The following is a 23,785-nucleotide window of genomic DNA, read 5'->3' as shown; positions in this document are numbered from 1 at the left end:
TTGTGGATACGATATAGACGTAAGTATCGCTGTATATACATAGAACTCTAAAAAGATGTTGCTATTAAATTCATAAGTGTTAAATAAAGAGTTGGATAATAAAATTTATGATAAATATTTGAGCACTAAGTTTAACACTTCTCTAGCCATTAATTATGTTTTGGGTCTGCATAAAATTGACCCTAATAAATTTGTTTATAAAAAAATAACAAAAGAGTTACTCACACCTTTTGTCACCTCAAGATGAAGTTTGGTAAATCTCAGAGTACATGATCTTAATAAGCAGTAGTAGTATTGCAAGTTCTTAATAACATCTTTTATAACCCTATATCTCTTAAATCTCTATCAACTTTAGCCACTTCTATAATGCTCTTGATAACTAAGATCTCTTAAGTGACGGAGTAAAAAAGAAAGTAAATAAGTGAGAAAAATATATAGTAAAAGTTAGTTAATAATATTTTCAAACTATTTATCAAAACTATGTGAGAGTGTGTCATCATCTTATAAGTTGATTATGATCGATGATGATTAATTGTTAGATAATAGGAGAAAATTCAACGAATAATAATAAGAAGTCATCGTAAGCATAGTCGTATTAATTACCTGAAAATAAATAAATAAATAAAATAGGTCACTATAGTTGTCAAGAGAAAGAGATGCATGCATGCAAAACCTACTCTTCCATGCACGTAGAAGCTTGGAATATATATATATATATATATATATATATATATATATATATATATATTCCGACAAAATAAATAGATTATTTGCTAATATTTATTCCACCGGTCCTCCACGCATAACGGCTAACGGCTTCCTGGCCCACCGTTCTGTCCACGTGGATCAGGCAGGCCCCACAGCCTCCAACTCCATTCCCATCCGATCTCTTCCACGTGCCTACGCGAGATCGATCTCAACCGCTCGATTCGTCCGACTACCGTACCACTCCTCTCCCTCCCTCCGCTAATTTATCCATTCTATTCGATGTCTCTTTTCTTCCTCTCGCTCTCCTCTCCATTCCCGCGCCTCCTCAGCTTCTCTCGCCGCTCGGAGTTCACCCCCGGCAGGAAGGTTCGAAACCCAAATCCTCTCAAATCTTCTCTTCCGTTACGTGTTCTTTGATCCGTCTAATTCAGGAATCTCTTGATCGATCGAGATTCTGGAATCCTAGCTAATAGGGTTTCGATCTATTAAATCTTGAAGTTGATCTGTGGGACAGTAACTGATTAAGGGGAGGAGATCTAGGAGGGAGGAGGAGGCCTGCGATTATGGCGGGGACGGAGCCGCAAGTCTTGACGAGGAGGCCGTCGAGGAGCGCGGCGATGGCGACGTTCTCGATGGAGGTGTTCGACAACGAGGTGGTGCCGTCGTCGCTTAGCAGCATCGCGCCGATCCTTCGCGTCGCCGCCGAGATCGACCGCGAGAGGCCCCGCGTCGCCTATCTCTGTGAGTCCTCCACTCCTCCTCCATCCCTCTTGGATCCTTTTTTGTTTATTTATTTTCAAATTCTTGTGTTGAAATTTGCTAAAGGTCGATTCTACGCGTTCGAGAAGGCGCATCGGCTGGATCCGAGCTCGACCGGACGTGGAGTTCGGCAGTTTAAGACCGGCCTCCTACAACGCCTCGAGCGGGTGAGATTTCTTCTACCTTTTCTCAATCTCTTCGCTTCCCGACGAATTCCTTTCCTTTTTCCCTCCCTCTCTCTCTCTCTCTCGTTTGTTTTTAGCTCTCAGTTCTTCTGGAAGTGAATTGCTCAAAGCTAAGGCGTTTCTGGATATCTCGGACTGTAACAATGTTGGGCAAAACAGTTAATCCGAATTGGAATAAGTTAGTTTCCGATTAAATCCTATAAAGATAAGAGATAGTCTCAAATTATATCTCTCAAGGATTGTTTGGTTTGAGGCCAAATCTAGAATTTGATAAGTTCGTCTTATTTTTTTAGTCTTGATTTTTTGGAGAATGAACTTGGTTAGGTATAAAAAAAAATATTTGGTTACTAAATTAGGTTAAGGTTCCTGAATTGCTTTAGTGACCCTCCCAGAACTCAAACCAAACGAGCTCTTAGATCATCATCATAGGGTATTTATATAGGCAACAAAATATCGGGACATAGTGAAAAATAACTGAGCATGAAATTTAATAAAACCTTTTAATAATCACTTATATTTTTACGGTGTATCGAAATAGCTACCTTTTAAGGTTTGAACCTACTATTGATTATGATTATATTAAATTGAGAATCTATAGTGGGGACTAAGTCTCGAACCATGTCCTTTATTAATCTTCTACAATCACACACATAAGAATGCACTACAATGAGCATATTTAGTTTTCACTATGTGTTAATGCTCTCTGAATTCTCATTAGAGTTTTAGAAATAGCTCATTCCTCGTTTTGGTGAGAGTTTGGTAGACTATAATAATGTTGTGTAAAAAAAATAATCGAAATTGGGATAATTTAGATTTCCATGAATAAATCTGAACAATATTGCAAATAAAATAAATAAATAATTTAATAGGACCACTAAATATTTAATCTAACAATATTGAATAAAAATAAATAAAATCCAAGGAACGAGGAGTGGCAATCACTCCCCTAAGGGCATGTTTGGTTATCAAGGAGTGGGGAAAGTGAGTAGTATTGAGAAGTAGTTGTTTAGTGAAAAGAAAAACTGTGATATTGGAATTAGGAGACTCATTTTTATTTGTTTGGTCGAGGGAAGTGAAAAAATGAAAGTAAAATTTCCTCGCTTTTTAATGTTTGGTTTGAGAACGACAAAATTGAAAGTAGGGATCAAGATATTAATGAGAAAATATATATAAAAAAAAGGAGAAAATATCTTAAAACTAAAACAAATGATTTGTTTTATGCTTTTTAAGATACTAAATAATACGTTTTTGATTATAAAGAAAAAAATGATGTCTCTCAATCTATGCACAAATTATTATTACTATTTCTATAAGTAATCGTTAATATGATATTTTGTCTATTAAACATAAAAATATAATTGAAACAAAAAATAGAAGTCACAAGAAATAGTAATAACTTAAATATATAAATCAAAATTATGTACCCATATTTCCAAATCAAAAGTACAAATTATAAATAATACTTTTGTCCTAAGGATAAGAAGTCAAAATAATTATAGATCACAGAGGTCTTCAAGCCAAGGAGTTATAATTGAACCAGAATAGAAGTCATAAGAAGCACTACTGACTTAAAAATAAAATTAAAATCAAAAGTAGAAATCATAAACAATACTGTTCTAAATAGGAAAGTCAAAATAACTACATGTCTGAGAAGTCTTTAAGCCAAGGAATTATCTTTGACAAACTTTTGACGGGACATGCATTATTGTGCCTCAATCAAACAAAAAAAAAATATAGTTGACTATTTTATATTTATGTTTAAAATTATTTTATTTATATTTAAAAAAATTTAAATCAATCCCTATATTTATACTATGCCAAATAATGTCTAAAACTAATTGAATGTATGAATTCCCTTATTTTTTAATATTTTTGGAACAAAATACTCTTTTCCTCTTATATAATTTATTTTCTCTTTAAATCCGGTCCTCTATATCTGCTTCCTAATTCCCGACAAGTGCAGCCTACGGGTCAACATGGGTCGTTGAGGTAATTAGGGTATTTTGGTCTTTTCGATAATAACCATCTTCTTAAAAAAAAGTGGGGGTGTCTTTATCATTCTCTTTTGATAATGGCAACAAGACGACGGCCTCTTTTTTAGGGTTGCGGTTCGAACATCTCTTCTCTTGCTCTACTAGAATCTAGTAATTAAAGGTCAGTTTGTTAAAATCGCCGTGCTATTTTCACATCGAAGCCCTTGATATGTTTTAGGGCCTAAGAACAGGGGAACTAAAACGCGACCTTGATTGCTATGACGATTCTTTACTTGAAGGAGAGTTAGTATATGAATTTTTGACCAAAGTGCTGCTACAGTAAAACTTTTTTTCAGAGTAGAACTCTGTTTAAGCTATTTCTCAAACTAGGCCAAACATAACGTGTTAAAGGCATTTTATGCATTGCTGCTCTGATATCTATCTGCTTTGTCTACTAGAATGTGAAAGTACCAGTTTGCTTTATAGCATTCATGAACATACTTTGAATTCATATTGCAGGAAAATACACCCAGCCTTGCTAAGAGGGTAAAGAAGAATGATGCGCGAGAAATTGAGAGCTTTTATCAGCAGTACTATGAAAATTATGTCCGTGCGCTGGACCAAGGAGACCAAGCTGATAGGTAACTGCTGTCATTTTCTTATTCACAGTGTTTCTTGCAGCCTCTTTGTTTATACAAGTTGATCAAAAATTTATGTCATTAACAGAGCTCAACTGGGCAAAGCCTACCAGGCGGCTGGAGTCCTTTTTGAAGTGCTCTGTGCTGTTAACAAAACTGAAAAAGTCGAAGAAGTTGCTCCAGAGGTTGGTGTTTGTCTCAATAGCTGACCATATTGTTCAATCAGTTTTCAGCCTTCTTTTAATCTCATTCTTGTATAATTAATCATTGTTAGGTACTTCTACTTATTCTCAACATTATTTGAGTTGTTCTGCTGTATGATGTATGGCTGACCATTGAGCAGATTATCGCTGCTGCCAAAGATGTACAAGAAAAGAAAGAAATATATGTTCCATACAATATTCTCCCGCTTGATGCTGCTGGTGCTTCACAGTCTATCATGCAACTTGAGGAGGTTTGTCATATAATTCTCATTTTAGTCATGTGCTTCTTGTTTATAATTCTATTTGTCAGTATGCTAGGCTTGTGTTTTTCGTGAATCAGGCGAAGAAATATAGTATGCATGATGCCCCAACAGGAAATGTCTTGTTCCTAATTAGTTCATGAACAATTTTGACAGGTAAAAGCAGCTGTGGCTGCACTGAGGAACACGAGAAGTTTGGACTGGCCATCTTCTTTTGAGCAACAAAGCCATAAAACAGGAGACTTGGATCTACTTGATTGGTTAAAAGCTATGTTTGGGTTTCAGGTATCTTTACTGTATATTGAATGCCATTTTTTTGATGCCATTTCTTTCAATGGATCCTATCTTTTCTTTATTTTGTTTCCAGAGGGACAGTGTCAGAAATCAAAGGGAGCATTTAATCCTACTCTTAGCTAATGTTCATATAAGACTCAGACCGAAGCCTGAACCTCTTAATAAGGCATGTAAACTTCTTCCTTTAAGTTGCATCATCAGTTGTGCTTATGCTTTTATTGGGTTAGACATCTATGGTGAAGCTTTTCTACCTGATTATGTGATGTTATAACTTATAACCTCCCCAACCTAAATCCCTGCCTGTCTGCTAATCCTTCATACTGGAACTAGAAAAATAAGTCTTAAATCAGTTTACAAATATCTGACAGGAATAATACAGCTAAGACTGTGAAATCATGGTCTATGTAGTACAAGTACCTGGTTGACTATGGATGATATCGATCTACTTATATGTCTCTTGCTTCATACTTAAGCTATTGCGTTGCTAAAAGAATCTCAGACGTCATTAAATTATAAGCTACATGGAATGACCACCTTCTAGCCTTATTAACTGAGACTCCATACATCACTGGACATCAGTTGCATTGCATGAAGAGCATTTTGTTCCAAAGACAAGCCATTCCTTTACCTAGGAATTTTCTCTCCATGGTCCAAAGAACATATGTAGTATCCTTGACCATATTCATGTTGATTAACCCGTTTATCTTGTAGTATTTTGGTAGTTGGCCTCATAGTTGCAATGAAGCATTTGAACTGTTCTTTCCACTGTTTTTGCAGTAGTTCTGTAATCTTTGCATTCCACTTGATTTTGCTAACCGTCTCCTCTGAAACAGCTAGATGAACGAGCTGTAGATGCTGTGATGGGAAAACTATTCAAGAATTACAAAACATGGTGCAAATTCTTGGGACGGAAACACAGTCTACGGTAGGATGCTGTTGCACCTTCTCTTATTTGCTTCACTATTTTTAGTGTCTTTATTTGTGTAGCTTAATTTTTGGTAAACTATGTGCAGATTCCCTCAAGGTGCACAAACACATGAGGTCCAGCAGAGGAAGATCCTCTATATGGGTCTTTTTCTTCTTATCTGGGGTGAAGCAGCAAATCTTCGTTTTATGCCGGAATGTCTGTGCTACATCTTTCACAATGTAACATATCTTACCAATATTTTTCTTTCTGATTCTTGCTGACATGACCCTTCAAGTACATACTTCTCCCAATTATTTAGGGTTGGTAAGCATATATATCTTTTCCATAAGAATTATTTTGTGCTTTTAGATGGCATATGAGCTCAATGGTCTGCTTGCTGGAAATGTCAGCATTGTGACTGGAGAAAATATCAGGCCTTCATATGGAGGGAATGATGAAGACTTCTTGAAGAAAGTAATTACACCAATATATTGTGTGATTGAGAAGGTATGCTCCCAGGAGAAATATGAAAATGCACATAAAACACACTTTAGTTTGAGTAATAATTGGTGATGCTGGTTTTCCAGGAAGCGAGTAAAAGTAAAAATGGAAAAGCCCCGCATTCAGCATGGTGTAATTATGATGATCTAAATGAATACTTCTGGTCCGTTAAGAGATTCAGTTCTTCCAGATACTTCAAATATGCTTTTTCTTACTTTAATGCTGATATATTCAATTTGATAATCTCAGGTCAGCTGATTGTTTCTCTTTGGGATGGCCAATGAGTGATGATGGTCAGTTTTTTCAGTCAATTCATGAATCACGGCCTGTAGTTCTGGTATAGTGTGAAACTTGTACTAGTTAATATCTTCACTAAAATTCCACATACAATGGCATGCTGACATGACTGTACATCACATCAGGCTGGATATTCATCTCAAAGGATTTCTAAACGAAGCACAGGGAAGTCAAATTTTGTTGAGTCCAGAACATTTTGGCACATCTTTCGAAGCTTTGATCGTATGTGGACTTTTTATATATTGGTACTACAGGTACTTTGGTTACACATCAACTATATCATTTTAATTTCTAGTGTAACATGTAGTATGTAATCTCGTTCTTGGATGTTACAGGCAATGGTGATCGTTGCCTGGAGTGGTGATCCACTGCAGGAAATCTTTCAGAACGATCTCTATCCTCTGTCAAGCATTTTCATTACAGCAGCATTTCTTCGCTTCGTCCAAGGTATGAGCTCTTTTGCAAAGATATGTTAATGTCGATATATCATCTGCTTATGCCTCTTTTACCTGATGATATGCCTATTTGCTTAACCAAATACCCATTTAGAATGTGTTAGATTCTAGTAGTTTTCACTTTTCACAATAAAAAAGGTAATTATGCATACTCTGTCAGGTTTCAGTTGCACTTATGGAATAGGATAGTAATGGGATATTGTGTTTTGGAAACAAGAGATTGCAGCTAATTTGTTAGTCTAGGTACATGCACTACGACAGGCAGACAATTTATCAATCTTCTAAGAGTACTCTTCACTTTCTATTTATATTTTCACAATTTAAAATCTATGATTATTATTAGATACAGTACAGTCTATCATCCTTGCAGCAATTATTCTGCTTTGGGTGATTGACAAACTGCTTTAATATTCATTCACCTGCTACATTACAATACCTTGCTCCTTATATGGGATCCTACATATTATGAGATTCAGCGTTTAGGAAATTAAGTAGGATTGCTCTTTTTGGTTCTGGTGATCTTGAAGCTTCTCTATGCCCTTAATTGACTTCTTATTCTTTCTGTCGTTGGCAGGCATTTTGGACATTTTTCTGAATTTCTCTGGCTTTCAGAGATTGAGATTTACTGAAGTTCTGCGAAGTGTTCTTAAGATACTAGTTAGTGCCGCATGGGCTGTTATTCTTCCTCTACTCTACTTTTCTAGAGATAAAAATAAAATCAATTTACCAGTTAAAGATCTGACAAACTGGCTTCATCAAGTAAAAGGAGTACCATCTCTATATCTCGTGGCTGTTGCATTGTACTTGCTCCCAAACTTTCTGTCAGGAATATTATTTATCTTTCCGATGCTTCGCAGATGGATAGAAAACTCAGATTGGCTCGTTACTAGATTTCTACTGTGGTGGTCACAGGTACAGCATGAACAAACCATTCCACCATATTATTCTCCCTTGCTCTTTTTTTTCTTCTGAGGTTATCTTTATTTGTCTTTCTTCTTTGACTGAGAAGCTAAAACTTACATTCTATCATTAATTATTTTACTTTTTGGTTCTAATAATTACATATAATTAGAGTTTTTGAAATTATTTTAAGTCTACTCACCAAACAGTGTACCTAAGTGATAATATTGTCATGATGTCCTCCTGATTTTCATTTCTCATGCATAAGCTTATAGTAAGTGATCTAACTTACTACTTGCAGACACGAATTTATGTTGGACGCGGTATGCATGAGAGCCAATTCGCCCTTTTAAAGTAAGTTACTTGATCATTATTTCATCTTGTATTTGTTCTTTTTGGTTGAGCGAATTGCCCACTTTCATCTTGTCCTTTTGGTTCTTAGATATACACTGTTTTGGGTGTTGCTGTTGTGTTCCAAATTTGCATTTAGCTATTATGTCCAGGTAAACATTTTCTTTTGAGTTTAGTCTATGTAAACAGTTACAATCATGTCATCCTTTTCTTATTTATCTTGCTCTGTTGCAGATAAAACCTCTTATGAAGCCAACAAAGGACATAATGAATGTTCATAATATTCATTATGCCTGGCATGAATTCTTTCCTAATGGTAATAATTACTTTTCATGATATTCATGGATTGATAGAGCCACAACTTTCCGAGCTATTAACATTTATCTATATGCAGCCCCATACAATTTTGTTGCTGTTGTGTCACTCTGGACACCTGTCATCTTGGTATGTGTAGCTACTATATTTTCTCTTTATTTTTGAATCAGTTGACAGTCTGTCTTTTCTTTTTCCTTTGTTGTCAGATTGATGCTTTGACCTAAAAAGTTATAGTAATAACTAATAACACTTATCTGAATTCTTCACAGGTCTATTTTATGGATACACAAATATGGTATGCAATATTTTCTACAATATATGGTGGTGTTCTTGGAGCATTTGGGCGACTCGGAGAGGTGAAAAAAGAAAGACAAAAGGAAACATAAATCATTTGTTGTTCTAACAAATTAGTCTTTGTTGTATGCTTTTCTCTTTTCATCAAGTGTTGCATCTAGAAGAAGATTGAGTTTCTTTTCATTGCCATTATAAAGAAGAGACTGGAATCACATTTAATATATATGTGTGTATGTATACCTCTCTTTCTGTGTCAGTGTCAGTGTTCATGTTAAATTGCTTCTTCTTGTACTTATAACGTCATTCTTGTTCAACTGCATAGACTAGTTGCTTGCTGTTCTTTTAATAACCCATCTCTTTGAAGTCCCATAGTTCGCAGCTAGAGTTATTTTTCAGTAGTTTCTCTTTTTGATGACCTAAACTTCTAGTGCAGTGAAACTGAATATCACAAAAGAAATAATAAATGTCCTTTGTAGATTCTGGGTAATAATTAGTGTTTGGGAACAATTGAAACATAACCGGAGTGGATGTCTCCTGACTCTGACAAGTTGGTATGAAAATATTGGAAACTGAAGAGCTTAGTGAGCATATTGTCAAATTATGTGAAAAGTACGGGAACTTGAAGAACTTGATGAATATTATCACATATCATATTTGAGTATTCGACAACTGTCATATCCCAAGATATCAATTGATGTTGTTACATATTTGGGATTTGCAGACCTACATTTACCTGGTTTAAATGAAGGGAATAGACGATCATAGAAACATACTGTTAAAACCTATAGAAGACAAGTTGAATGTCATTTACATATCTTTGTGTGCAGTATGAATGTGAATGTTGTTTGGTTCTACATATGGACTTTTTAAGGAGCTTCTGGTTTTCTTCTATGATGAGGTAATGAGAATCTAATCAGAAAAGATAGGGAATTCATCTCTGATTATGCTTGGTTTGGATATTGACTCGCCTGGTAGATTCATTTTCACTGGATTGTTCAACATGAATTTGAATCCATATTGTCAACACTCAACAGTACATGCTACTGCATTTTATCTTCTCTAACTTTTACCTATGTCATGGCTACGTAGTTTTATGTCACTACTCCTAGTGTTTCTTATCTTCTGAATTCATACATTTTTTTTTGGTAGATACGAACGTTGGGCATGCTGAGGTCACGATTTTATTCTTTACCTGGAGCCTTTAGCGCATGTTTGGTTCCATCTGAAAACTCTCGGAAGAGGGGCTTTTCTCTCTCAAAGCATTTTGCTGAGGTTGTTAAAAGATAGTTTGACATATCCTGGAAAGTAAATGTGCATTTGTCAAGTTTCTAACAGATTACCCATAATTGTAATACAGGTTACTCCAAACAAGAGAACTGAAGCTGCAAAGTTTGCTCAACTGTGGAATGAAGTGATTTGTAGCTTCCGAGAAGAGGACCTGATAAGTGATAGGAAAGGACTTACAACTCTTTTAGGAAGATAGTCTGTCATTCTTTTTCAACTTTTTAGTTGTTATTAGCAATCATGCTGATAAACATTCTGTAATTCAGGGAGATGGATCTGTTGCTGGTTCCTTACTATTCATATCCTAGCCTGAAATTGATGCAATGGCCACCCTTTTTGCTTGCTAGCAAGGTCTTATTATTGTAACATTCTTCTTATGCTTCTTTGTATATTTTCTTTTCTTATCTTCTAATCTGCGTTCCCGTTTCTTCAGATACCCATTGCCTTGGATATGGCTGCTCAGTTCCGATCAAAGGATTCTGACCTTTGGAGGCGTATATGTTCTGATGAGTACATGAAATGTGCTGTTCTAGAATGCTACGAGTCTTTAAAACTTGTCCTTGATGTTCTGGTGGTTGGAGAAAATGAAAGAAGGTATATTAATTGCTCACTATTATCTATACTCTATCCACAGAAGAAGTTTGGTATGACAAGTGCCATGGTACTAAACTACTAATACTAATAATGGTTTTGACCTCGTAAATGAATTTTTGAAGAATTTAGGCTAGGATAGAATACTTACGTTGTTGTTTATCATATGCTATTGATTTTATGTAAGCTGTTAGGTACATGATTAGGAGTAGAATCATATTCTGCTATGAGAAACAAAATAGGTAGGAGAAAAATCTAGAGAAGTTAAAATGCTTTAATTTTGTTACACTGAAAAGGAAGAATAAGATATGTACAATTGAATGCAAGTTGCTGATAGATAATAGTGTAGACTGTATAGTGACTAAAATAAGATGGAATAGTAGCAATAGAACTTTTTAGTGGGAAATATACATAATGTCATTGACACATGCACCTGAGGTAGGGAGAATCTATCGACAAAATGGAAAGTTTTTCAAGATAAAAGAAAAATATAAAACCTAATTATGGAGAAAATAAAATCTACATAGGAACTGTTTTGATTGGCCATATAGTAAAAGAAATTTGAGAATATTAGAGTACGTGCTCCATAGATGTTTCTGAAATTGATACAAGAATGAAAGAGAAGGATTATGTTTATGGATTTTGCTATGCCTTGCATTATCTCAACTAAATATACTTCATTTTATAAGAGGGACGAACATTTGATTACCTTAAGAGTGGGCCAAATCATAGTTAAATGACTTTTGCTTACTATATTTAAAGGATAGTGGGAAGAGATTCTTGCTGTATTTACAAGTTGCAAACTAGTTTCGAAGTACAGTTAATGAAGTAGTGTGATCAAAAGTCAATTAAATTTAACAAGGACAATTATGTAAAAGTCAGCAAGAATGTAAAAATGAAGCCTGCATAATATAAAGTGGCTATAAGAGAAGTTAAGAAAGTTGACAAAGATACATTTGGGGCATATGATCTATTTCGAAATTAGTACCAAAGATTGACAAAATGGTACTATAAACTCACTAAAGTCAGGGGGAGAATTAGTAGAGACTTGACGAATGTAAAAGCAAATAATTGAGAACAAAAATGTTTCAATGAAAGAAATGATATTAATGATATGTTAAGGAGCTATTTTCATACTTCTCTCTGCAAAAATGACGACAAATCTTAAACTAGAAATAAATAGGTCAGGAGTGATATAGACTGTTAATACATTAGAAGAATTTGACTAAGCTGAGCATGCTTTAAAGGAAATAAAATTTGGAAAAGCTACATAATATCCTTATTATTGTTATGATGGTTGAGGACTTGAAGGTATGAGATTTAGGTTCTTTATTCTATTTGAAAAAAAATTAAAAGGCTCAAATGATGGCAGTTGAGTGAAAGAATAACACTTTTGATTAACATAAGAGATATATGGAGGATCATCATGAAATCAAACAAGAGAGTCAGTAAGAATTAAGAAAGGGTGGGAGAGAACTGGATAAAGTCCAAATGAAAAAGAGCTAGTGTTTGTTTGTTTGTTTTTTTTTTCATAAGGAATTGTTTTCACAGTTTCCTTGACAAAGTTTATGTTTGTGATCAAGCTTCCTAACAGGACCCTTCTCCTTCATTCAGGATTTGGGTTGTTGAAAAATATAATAGTAATCATGCAGTACTGTATATAGAGAAGAAAGGAGTGCATAGTAAATAAATAGATTTACTCAAAATATAGATGAGGGAGCTACTCCTAGTGTGTTAATCAAAGAGAAACAAGTGAATATTGTAAACAGTGGGGTTGTTCCCAGGTTTTATTATTAAGTCCTCACTTAATGAATTGGTTATTAACAGAATTACAGAATTATTCAATATGAGCTTATTTGTTTATGACTTTATGTTATTTCATGATAACATATCGGAATTAACGAATCTAAGATTGTGTTGAGCAATAAGAAGTATAATGAATAAGTTCTGAATCTATAGGTTGTAGACAAAAGTAGTATACTCCTCTAATCCCTAGTATATGAAATGTGATTTTAGAAAATATGTTAGTAAGATAGAAATGGACTCGACTCTGATAGACAAGAAGTCCCACAGAATTCTTGTTACTCTGCATAAAAGAGAAGTGGAGATTGTTGAAAGCATCGCCAACTAGCGCAGAATGGTTGAACTAGTGGTTCAGCATATTAAGTGATTGCCATATATCAGTTAGGCCAAAAGGGCAATTTTCTTGGATGACGTTAGGACTTGTTCTAATAGATCAAAATATTACACAAACAGGAAATATTTTATCTAAAAGTATATCTTACTTAGGTCATGTTTCTGATAAAGTTTCATTAGCATCAGACAAGTACTGTATATAATTGCACCTTGCTCATTATTCAAATCTCTACTGTACCTTAGCTATATACCCCTATTTCAATTCTTCACCTACTTTATCAGATACCTCTTACACTTGAAGATGATTTAATGACTATGATATTCTGAAATGCTTCTTGGCTTACTTTCCTGCGACAGGATTATCAGCATCATCATCAAAGAAATTGAAACTAACACAGCAAAGAACACATTTCTTGCCAATTTTAGAATGAGTGCCTTGCCAATATTATGCAATAAGTTTGTGATTCTTGTGTCTATCCTGGTAAGTCAAATTAAATGATAAATAATTGCATATTCTGATTTGGTTGTATATGATTTCAAATTTTTGACTGTATATAACAACTAACAAGGATCCCTAACTATGATTTTCTTTCACTAACAGAAAGAAGCTGATAGCTCTAAGCGTGACACTGTAGTATTATTGCTGCAAGACATGCTAGAGGTGGTTACTCGAGATATGATGGTTAATGAGATCCGGTAGGGAATTGTGACTTTGGACATATGAAAGAAACAAAAGATTTTCTGAGGAAATTATTTATTTTGATAGGTAGATTTTAATTCTAGTAATGTTCTCAGAGAGTTGGCTGAGCTTGGTCATGGTAATAAAGATTCAGTCCCTCGAAGACAACTTTTTGCTGGTACTGGTTCAAAGGCTGCAATATTGTTTCCTCCTGTAATCATGGCACAATGGGAAGAACAGGTGCGTACCACCTAAATAAATAAATATCTTGTTTTTGCATTTTTTAAGAGAACAACTAATGATAAAATATTACAGATTAAGCGTTTATACCTCCTATTGACGGTGAAAGAATCTGCAATAGATGTCCCCACAAACCTTGAAGCTCGGCGAAGGATAGCATTTTTCACAAATTCTCTATTCATGAACATGCCAAGTGCACCTCGTGTTCGCAAGATGCTGTCATTCAGGTTAGCACCATATTCTTCCCAATTAGGCATGCACTTTTGAAAGGAAACAAACTGTGGCATTACTTTTGTAGAAGATCTTGAAGGATACATGTGTGTCCTAGAAAACATGTAAAAGGATAAAAATTAAAAATATGCAGTTTCTCTACATTTACTTTTCAAGAGAGAAGTAGAGACATAGGGGAGGAAGTGAAGTTGTAAGAAAAGCCTCGAAAAGCAAAGCAAAATAGAAGAAGGCTAGTCTTCCTTTTCCTAGCTTTCACTTTCAATTTAATTTTTTATTCATTTGATAAAGATCATTAGAGAAGTTATTGTTTGTGATTTCACCTAACATGGCTAGCCACCCAATAAAATCAATTAACTTGCATCTCATTCTTTCAACTCTTTTTCAGAGTAAGTGGATTTTTATACGTTATAAATAGAGTGTACAGAAAGGTATGAAGGATAGATATCATTAAATCTAGAGTCCAAAACGAATTGAGTCTGACCATAGTTATGGACCACATCAATTAATATATCTTGAAGGATAGAAATCTTATAGATTGTTCTTTGGCAGCTGTTTTTGTGACATGTACTAAGTCACCTTCTTATTTAGTTAAGTAAAAACTTGTGTATCATATGCATCTATAATCTTTTGTTAGAATGTCATAATTTGAAACAACGATGGCCGTGCTAGAGGCATGTGCCATGTCATGCCACAACCGGTGTGTCCTTCGTATGCCCTTGCGTGCCTGAGAAAAATAGCTCTACATCGGCACACAGTCATGCCAGATCAGTAGGGCTCGGCAGGCGATTGTGCCGAGCAACATCCACCCACGCCGATCGATACGGCTTGGCACAAGGGTGTGCCTGTGCCAAATGCCGTGTCACCATCGCCACGGGAACGTGTCGACCGGCACAACCATCCTTGATTCGAAGTGAGTGATGGCAATGTATCTAATATGTCATTTTATTGGTCCAAATTTTGAGCCTTTTTGATTGATTTCCTTTTACTAGTACTTTATGAAATGTTTGGTTCATAAATTGATGTATGGTAGTGCAGTCTCCTATTATAATAGATCATTATATACTAGTATACATCATAAGATGGTGTGGCGGTGTGCCGTTCTGCAACAATAAGATCTCTTTAGCACAATAAATTTGTTTCAGATTATTTTCTATACTATCCATACTAGAATACTACTATTGAGTTGAGCATGAAACTTTCATTACTGCACGAACTGCCAAGTATCAGAAATTGCATTGGGTATTTCTTTCATTGTTTATGATATACTTTGATCAAGAAGAGTAAACTATTTCAGTGAACATTTTTAAGAAGTCATTAATATTCTGTATTACCTTTGCAGTGTCATGACCCCTTACTATAGTGAGGAGACTGTCTATTCGAGAAATGATCTTGATCTGGAGAATGAAGATGGTGTATCAATCATATTTTACCTTCAAAAGATCTTTCCAGGTTTGAAGCTACATCCTTTCCCCCCTCTGCATGGGGTAGTACATAATAGCATGTCCATCAGTAACTTCAGTTGTGGGGTTATCATAATCAATTTTTTGTAATAGATGAGTGGAACAACTTCATGGAGAGAATTAACTGTAAAAGAGAGAGTGAAGTTTGGGAGAATGAGGAGAATGTCTTACAACTTCGTCACTGGGCCTCTCTTCGTGGACAAACACTCTGTAGAACAGGTACTTGTTTTACTCAAGGTTTTTTGTGTTGTCGGTGCACTTCATACCAATGCCCCATTAGCATTACATGCCGACACAGTTTTTTATGCAGCTAGTGTGCATTGTATAATGTAGGCTGTGATTTATAGATAACAATAACTTTCATTGTCGCTCATCTTTCTGTGTCAACAGTTAGGGGCATGATGTACTACCGAAGAGCTTTGAAGCTGCAGGCTTTTCTTGACATGGCTTCTGAAAGTGGTACAATTTGTTTTCTTGCCCACATCTAGCAGTTCTCTTTCATAAATTTTCTTCTAATGTTAGGAGTGATACTTCACTTTCCTACTTGCCTGCAGAAATATTAGAAGGATATAAAGCTGTTACAGATAGTGTAGAGGAAGAAAAAAAGAGCCAAAGATCTCTGTCTATGCAACTTGAGGCCATAGCAGACATGAAATTCACATATGTTGCCACCTGCCAAATTTATGGCAATCAAAAACAATCGGGAGATCGGCGTGCAACAGACATTCTGAACTTGATGGTTAAGTAAGTTTGGTTCATTGATTGATTCAATTTTATACTTGACCTTGAACTTTTTGCTCATTATTAAAGTCAACTCAATGATCTAATGCTTCAAAGTGATGAAGACATGTTCCCTTCAGTAAAACTTGCTATAGTATAGTTTTTGCTACCTCATGGTTTCATACCAACTGCATGGTCTTTGTCATTCTGATGACTACCAATGATGCCGGATACTTATCTATAAAAAAGAAGTGTATCTCACATTACATAATCTGTAGGTGGAAGTATCATATTTTTCATTTTGAAGAGGGTTCCAAATGTTAAAGTTGATCTCTGTCCCATACCAAACATAAAATTTTAGAGTATGTGTGTGTTAAAACTTAAAATACGACACTTTTTATTTTTTAAGCATATATAAAATGAAAAAGGAAAAAATGGTCATCAATTAGGGAAAAGGAAAAGAGATCAGTACAGAGAATTTATTCAACTCTATGAGACTATATTCTCTTTCTTGTTGTGCAACACAATCGTTTCCATTATGATAATTTCAAGGTTTCACCAGAGAAAGTGAGATGAACCATTTAGGATGATTATCAACCAGAGTTGATAATTGCAGCTATAAATCAATTCAAACCTTCGGAGATCTTACTAAAAAACATCTTATAGACATTAAACAGTATTTATGTAAATTTTCCTGACAGTTCCTGTTGATTTTATGGAATTTCATTCTGTGCTCTTTCGACGTGAACTAATGAAATTTACCAAAGCCTTGAGATTATAGCTAACTTTGGATTGGTCTTTGGCCAAAATCATTCTTAAACAGAAGTAGACAAGATCATGAAGCAAAGATGATAGTATGATACCATTTAGGCACCAACAATACTTTTTACTATATTACAAGCACTCCTAGGAGAAAATTATCAAGACCACTTCTGCTAAGTAATTTAAATTAGGTTATCAGTTCTTTTGTAATGTGCCTATTAGGTAGTAACCTACAGATATCTGAGAAGAAGGCATCATTGATAAAGCACGTAGCTAGCTGAGCAAAAAATTGCACAAGACTGCAAGTTTTGCCAAGTATTGCAGAATAGTGCTGGACCTTCTCTAAAGATTGCATAACGTACATTTAGTATTATGAGCCAAATTTATCATACACATAAATCAAGATTACGACTTATCTTCCTTGTCCCAAGCACAAGTATTTTACAAAGTACCAATTACTTAACAAGAATAATAGAATATATATATATATATATATATATATATATATATATATATATATATGTATCACTAATGCTGTTTGCCATTTGATTTCCATGTTATTCATTGAGAATGATTAATAATATATGAGATTACTATATTACACCTATAATTCCCTTGTGTTTCACTTGGAACTTTTGTTCTGCATATTGTTTTCTGCTACCACACTGTACCTTTATTACTAGAGATTGATATTTTCTTTATTTATACAACTATTCCTTTCCTCCATTTGATTTCCATCTTACTTATCGAGAATGATTGACATTACATGAGATTGCTTTAGTACATCTAAGATTCCCTTGCATTTCACATGAAACTTTGGTTCTGCATAATTTTTTCTGCTACCACACTGTACATTTATTATTAGAAATTGATATTTTCTTCATTCATACAGTTATCCTTCCCTCCGTGTAGCATATATTGACGAAGTTGAAGAAAGAGATGGTGACAAGGTACAGAAGGTCTATTATTCTGTGCTAGTGAAAGCTGTTGATAATCGTGATCAGGTAAGCATAATTCACAATTCATCCCATCTAGTTTAAAAACTAAACTCCATTCAATTTATTTCTTCTCTTATTCTGTGAAAGGAAATCTACCGCATAAAATTGCCAGGACCAGTAAAAATAGGTGAAGGAAAACCTGAAAACCAAAACCATGCCATAATTTTCACACGCGGTGAGGCACTCCAGACAATTGATATGAATCAGGTAGTTCCTGAGAAGCTATGCGATCACTTGATTTGTCTTATATCTTGTAGCTTTTACCTCATATAATGATGAGGAATTCTTTAGGACAATTATCTGGAAGAGGCTCTAAAAATGCGTAACCTCCTCGAAGAATTTAATCAAGATCATGGGCTGCGTCAGCCTAGTATCCTTGGTGTGCGTGAGCACATATTCACAGGAAGGTATTGTTGTTATTCATTGACATTAAACAACTTCATTTTGACTCATCAGTAAGATGAAATTGCCACCAAATGTATTGACAATCTTTGATCATAGTGTATCATCTCTGGCGTGGTTTATGTCAAACCAGGAAACCAGCTTTGTGACAATTGGACAGAGAGTCCTTGCAAGACCACTGAAGTAAGTTTGTCTCTCTCTTGGTGATTGGCTACCTTAAGATTATTTTGCATTCATTGTATTATACCTGTAATATCGTCTATCAAAGTGTGTCCTGTTATGTCGACGTGTCGTGTATGGATTCTGCTAGAAGAGTCTCCTAGAACTACACATTATGGTTGTAGCTTACTTAGAATCAAGGATTAACATATAGCGCCGTGATTCTTGTGTGTGAGTCATTAGTGCAAACATTTCATTCCTTGTATTATACCTTTAAATCTGTAATATTGTCTATCAAAGTGTGTCCTGTTACATTGACATGTCGTGTATGATTCTGCTAGAAGAGTCTCCTAGAACTACACATTATATTATGTTTTGGCTTACTTAGAATCAAGGATTAACATATAGCAGCATGATTCTTGTGTGTGAATCATTAGTGCAAGCATTCTGAGGAGCGTTAGTTGGCACACCCTCTTGTCAAATACTTCATGTTGGTTCTGCATAGCGTTGAACAAGGCCAGCACAGGGGAATTGGTTTGGCAAAAAGGAGTGCTGACAATGGGTTAACTATTGAGCCATGCATATCAGCATGTCCACATTGGCAGTCGATGCTTGGAACATTCACGCAAAGATGGTCATGTCTGTCGACACGGCCCATGCCGAAGAAGTATTGGCACTCGGCACAGGTTATACCAATGGCACAACCCCATGCCGGGTTGTGCCGATCCGAATCGGTTGACACAAGTTTCTTTTCTACACTTAGTATATCATTTGGGTATATAAATGATAGATCCAGCTTAATTTTGCTAGATCTATCATTTGAAAAGATTTTTCTATATAGATCTAACATCTTAGTAATAGATCTATGAAAAGTACTCTTTATAATGTAGGAATTAAAGGGAAAATTTGATCCCCCAAAGTTCTGCCAAATTAAAAATTTGAGATTTGTATGTTAAATTCATTCAAATTGGGTCAAAATAGGTATGGAATATGTTAGATAAACTCCATATTAGTTGATTTAAACCCAACTTTTATATTTTCTAGTTAATTAGATTTCCCTCCAAACTTAAAAAAAATGCAAAATTAATATGTCAAATTCATTTAAATTTGGTCAATATTGATATACGAACAATTACGGACTATCTTGTCTCGAAACTTATAACTGTAACATGATTGGATAGTGTTAGCTTGGAAGTGTCAAGATACTGCAAGTCGCAATAACACACTATTCCTTAATGCCTTTATAACAGAGGTTGTTCGTTCTGAAGGTTTCCTGTAGAAAGTAAGTGCATTCCTCTTGAGATCGATAGGAGATTTCTTGCTATTATTAAGTGTTCTCCACAATGATCTTCTAGGGCTCGAATTGTATAGCTTGATTCTCTTTTTTACTCTGTTCCATGATTGGGATGAATCTGCGAAGAAGTCATTCAGTTATACTTTCATTTTTATAAGTACTAAGATATATGATAGAGCGACTCCTACATGGTGAGCTTACGTCAATGTACTGTGCTGTTAAGGTCTATGTGAAGATCCTCCGCTACCCAATGTCATTGAACGTATTGCATGCCTGAACAAATGGCTGATGTTGATAGCCAGTTCTCAGATATTCAAATCTTTTTTATTTGATTGTATATGCTCTCAGAGTTTGGCCTTCATAATTTAAGGCTCTTTCTCAAGGCAACACTCAAGTTCTATGTATATTCTCAACCAGATTAACACTATAAATATTTATGCAAAACATATGTCTCTTCTAACTATAATTTATCAGGTCAGTGCATTTTTTGATAAAATTAATGTTTCCTCTTATCTGACCAGGGTTCGGTTTCACTATGGTCATCCAGACATATTTGATAGGATTTTTCACATCACAAGGGGTGGCATTAGCAAGGCTTCTCGTGGAATCAATTTAAGTGAAGATATATTTGCTGGTAACATCATTTTTTTTTTCATTGTTTCTCTTAGGTCCAATAATTTGTGCATGTGGCCTATGAAGTGGGTGTTGCTTTGATTCCAGGTTTCAACTCAACATTGAGGCGAGGAAATGTTACCCACCATGAGTATATCCAAGTGGGCAAAGGCCGTGATGTTGGTCTAAACCAAATTTCACTCTTTGAAGCAAAAGTGGCCTGTGGCAATGGAGAGCAAATACTTAGCAGAGATATCTACCGTCTGGGTCACCGCTTTGACTTTTTCAGAATGCTTTCGTGCTACTTTACTACCGTTGGATTTTATATCAGCTCAATGGTAAAGATCCATCCCTTTGTTTAGAACTTGACCAAAAAATAGATTTTAGTAATAAACCTTACTTCTAAATATCCAAGATATGCTGTTACAGTATTAGTAAATAATCAGAAGAACTATGATCTCCCTTTCTTTAACATCCCTTATCTACTAGATAGATGTTTGTTGTCTTTCACGTTGTCGTTTGTTTCCTGAGTTCCTTTTTTTCACATATGCAGATGGTTGTCATAATTGTCTACTTATTCTTGTATGGGAGACTGTACTTATCGTTGAGTGGATTGGAGAGTGCAATTATGAAGCAAGCACGGATGAGAGGGAATGTTGCTCTTCAGGCAGCTATGGCATCTCAGTCCATTGTCCAGTTAGGCCTGTTAATGGCCTTGCCTATGTTTATGGAGATTGGATTAGAAAGAGGATTCAGAAGTGCCCTTGGTGATTTCATCATCATGCAGCTTCAGCTTTGTTCAGTGTTCTTTACTTTCTCTCTTGGAACAAAGTCCCACTACTTTGGAAGGACAGTCTTGCATGGTGGGGCAAAATACCGAGCAACAGGACGAGGTTTTGTAGTCCGGCATGTAAAGTTTGCAGAGAACTACAGAATGTACTCGCGGAGCCACTTTGTCAAAGGGATGGAATTGATGGTACTGCTCATATGTTATCAGATATACGGTTCACTAGCAACTGATTCAACTGCTTATTTATTTGTCACATTTTCAATGTGGTTCTTGGTGGCTACCTGGTTATTTGCACCATCCCTTTTCAACCCATCAGGTTTTGAATGGCAAAAGATAGTGGAGGACTGGGATGATTGGACCAAGTGGATTAGCAGTTGGGGAGGAATTGGTGTGCCAGCAAACAAAAGCTGGGAGTCTTGGTGGGAGGAAGAACAGGAACATTTACTATCCACAGGGTTCTTGGGCAGGTTCTGGGAGATCGTCCTCTCACTGCGCTTCTTCCTTTACCAGTATGGCATCGTGTATCACCTAAATGTTTCCAATGGCAACAAAAGCATCATTGTAAGTCTTCAGCATGCTCTCGTCTTCTAATCTTTAGATGTTTTCTGCTGTCATATCATAAGCAAATCTACTTATATAGGAGTAGAATAAATAGCATTCCTTTACTAGTGTGTTCTCGTATTGTTTGCATCATTCATGGTAAAGATTCTAATCTATTTACTGACAACAAATTTAATCTTATGATTAGGTGTATGGTCTATCCTGGCTGGTGATTGTTGCAGTGGTGTTACTTTTGAAGGTCAGTTCATTTGGAAAATAAACAAAAGGCGTTATTCTTCCCCGCCTTTAGTACTTTCTCATTTGCTACTTGATGAACTTGAGCTTCTTCTGTAGGTGGTGTCCATGGGTAGGAAAAAGTTTAGTGCTGATTATCAACTCATGTTCCGGCTTCTCAAATTATTCTTGTTTATTGGATCCATCGGGACTCTTGGCATCCTTTTCTCCCTTCTTAATCTAACAATAAGCGACATCTTTGCCAGCTTACTTGCTTTTGCACCAACAGGATGGGCACTTCTGCAGGTATTTTTGTTTTTGTAAGTAGATGAATATGTTGGAAAAGATTTAGCCCAGTATCTGCAGGTATTTTGGAGATAATACCTGCTTTGTTTGTCCATGTATACTCACTTATTTGCATGTATACCCCTCCAAATATCATACTTTTGCATGTATACCCCTTAATTATGAACACATTTAGCAGTAAAAGTAAAAAAAAAAAAATGCCCTTACTTGGAGATTTGAAGTTTCACCCGAGACAGGACAGCAATGGATGGCTGAAACTTAACTTAATGAAAACTAAAGCCGAAACTCATTGGTTAAGACTGAAATTATCAAAATTTCTGGTTTTGATACCTATTCTGAACCATAATGGGCTTAAAATATTTATTTTTCTAAGGATCAGAATTGAAACTAACATGAAACTGATACTTCAAACCATGCTTTATCTTTTACTTTTAAATTGCTTCTGTTATAACTATTAATTAAGTATAAGAGGTATCCAACAAGCCATTCAAAATTAAGAAGTATACAATCAAATATGAGACCTTCAAAAAAGTTATAAAAAAAAATCCCATCTCTTCTTCTTCTTCTATAGTTCTATCTAGTATCTTACAAGTGCAACCTCAATTATTTTCATGTGGGCATCTTTGGAGCAGATATCACAGGCATGCAAGCCAGTGGTGAAGGCAGTGGGGCTGTGGGGCTCGGTCAAAGCTCTTGCAAGGGGATATGAATACATTATGGCGCTTGTGATCTTCGTACCAGTCGCTGTGTTGGCATGGTTTCCATTTGTCTCTGAGTTCCAGACCAGGCTCTTATTTAACCAGGCCTTCAGCCGAGGCCTGCAGATTTCTCGTATTCTTGCCGGTGGAAAGAAGCATAACTGAAACGCTGAGCAAGAGAATGGAGATAGTTGAAGAGTTAGTTGAAGATATATACCCCAAGGTCAGAGAGCCATAACTATAGAAGAGCATCCCCTATATACAGATTTACCATTGCATTTCAAGTGTATAAGAGAGCATATACACCATTTGAAAGAGCAAGGAGTAGAGCCATAGAAAGGTAATGGAGGGAGAGATAGAAGACATCTCCTAGTTTTGAAGAAAGTTACTGTCTTGAGAGTTGCAGCAGTAATAGCAATCTTTTTTGTTCCCTTCTATCTTGTATCCTGGAGGCATTGTCACTTGTGTAAATATCCATTGACATCTGTTGTATAAAACACAAGAAAAGAAATACAGAAAATATTAACTGAAATTATCAACTTGTTTTATCAGAATTATTTTTCTCTTTTTTTTGAGAAAGTATTTGTGATCTCTCATTGGGTGGGAAAA

At 35.5% G+C, this 23,785-nt stretch overlaps 1 protein-coding gene and 1 non-coding gene across 2 annotated transcripts; both read left to right on the top strand.

Moving 5' to 3' along the window:
* Positions 1-1,271: 1,271 nt before the first annotated feature.
* On the top strand, positions 1,272-23,441 carry LOC140760419 (callose synthase 5-like). The gene is made up of 42 exons (XM_073097352.1): positions 1,272-1,449; positions 1,534-1,634; positions 4,145-4,266; positions 4,352-4,448; positions 4,607-4,717; positions 4,883-5,011; positions 5,094-5,186; positions 5,854-5,945; positions 6,034-6,166; positions 6,297-6,434; positions 6,515-6,591; positions 6,678-6,765; positions 6,851-6,979; positions 7,061-7,172; positions 7,755-8,092; positions 8,382-8,434; positions 8,523-8,583; positions 8,666-8,747; positions 8,826-8,875; positions 9,016-9,102; positions 10,190-10,312; positions 10,398-10,493; positions 10,592-10,675; positions 10,758-10,918; positions 13,409-13,532; positions 13,653-13,747; positions 13,847-13,970; positions 14,046-14,197; positions 15,541-15,650; positions 15,755-15,880; positions 16,052-16,120; positions 16,216-16,405; positions 18,036-18,147; positions 18,229-18,348; positions 18,433-18,548; positions 18,643-18,726; positions 20,518-20,630; positions 20,717-20,946; positions 21,162-21,959; positions 22,147-22,197; positions 22,293-22,478; positions 23,111-23,441. The coding sequence occupies exons 1-42, from the start codon at positions 1,272-1,274 to the stop codon at positions 23,339-23,341; spliced, it is 5,766 nt and encodes a 1,921-aa protein (XP_072953453.1). The 3' UTR covers positions 23,342-23,441.
* LOC140760688 (small nucleolar RNA J33) lies at positions 16,049-16,129 on the top strand. Its single transcript, XR_012104450.1, has one exon. It is a non-coding gene; the product is annotated as a small nucleolar RNA J33 (small nucleolar RNA).
* Positions 23,442-23,785: the final 344 nt, after the last annotated feature.

This window comes from Typha angustifolia, chromosome 5, assembly GCF_048772165.1.
Source record: "Typha angustifolia cultivar Huaian chromosome 5, ASM4877216v1, whole genome shotgun sequence".
NCBI classification, from domain to species: domain Eukaryota; kingdom Viridiplantae; phylum Streptophyta; class Magnoliopsida; order Poales; family Typhaceae; genus Typha; species Typha angustifolia.
Note: the sequence above shows the minus strand (reverse complement) of the source record. Positions and strands in the feature narration are given on the sequence as shown.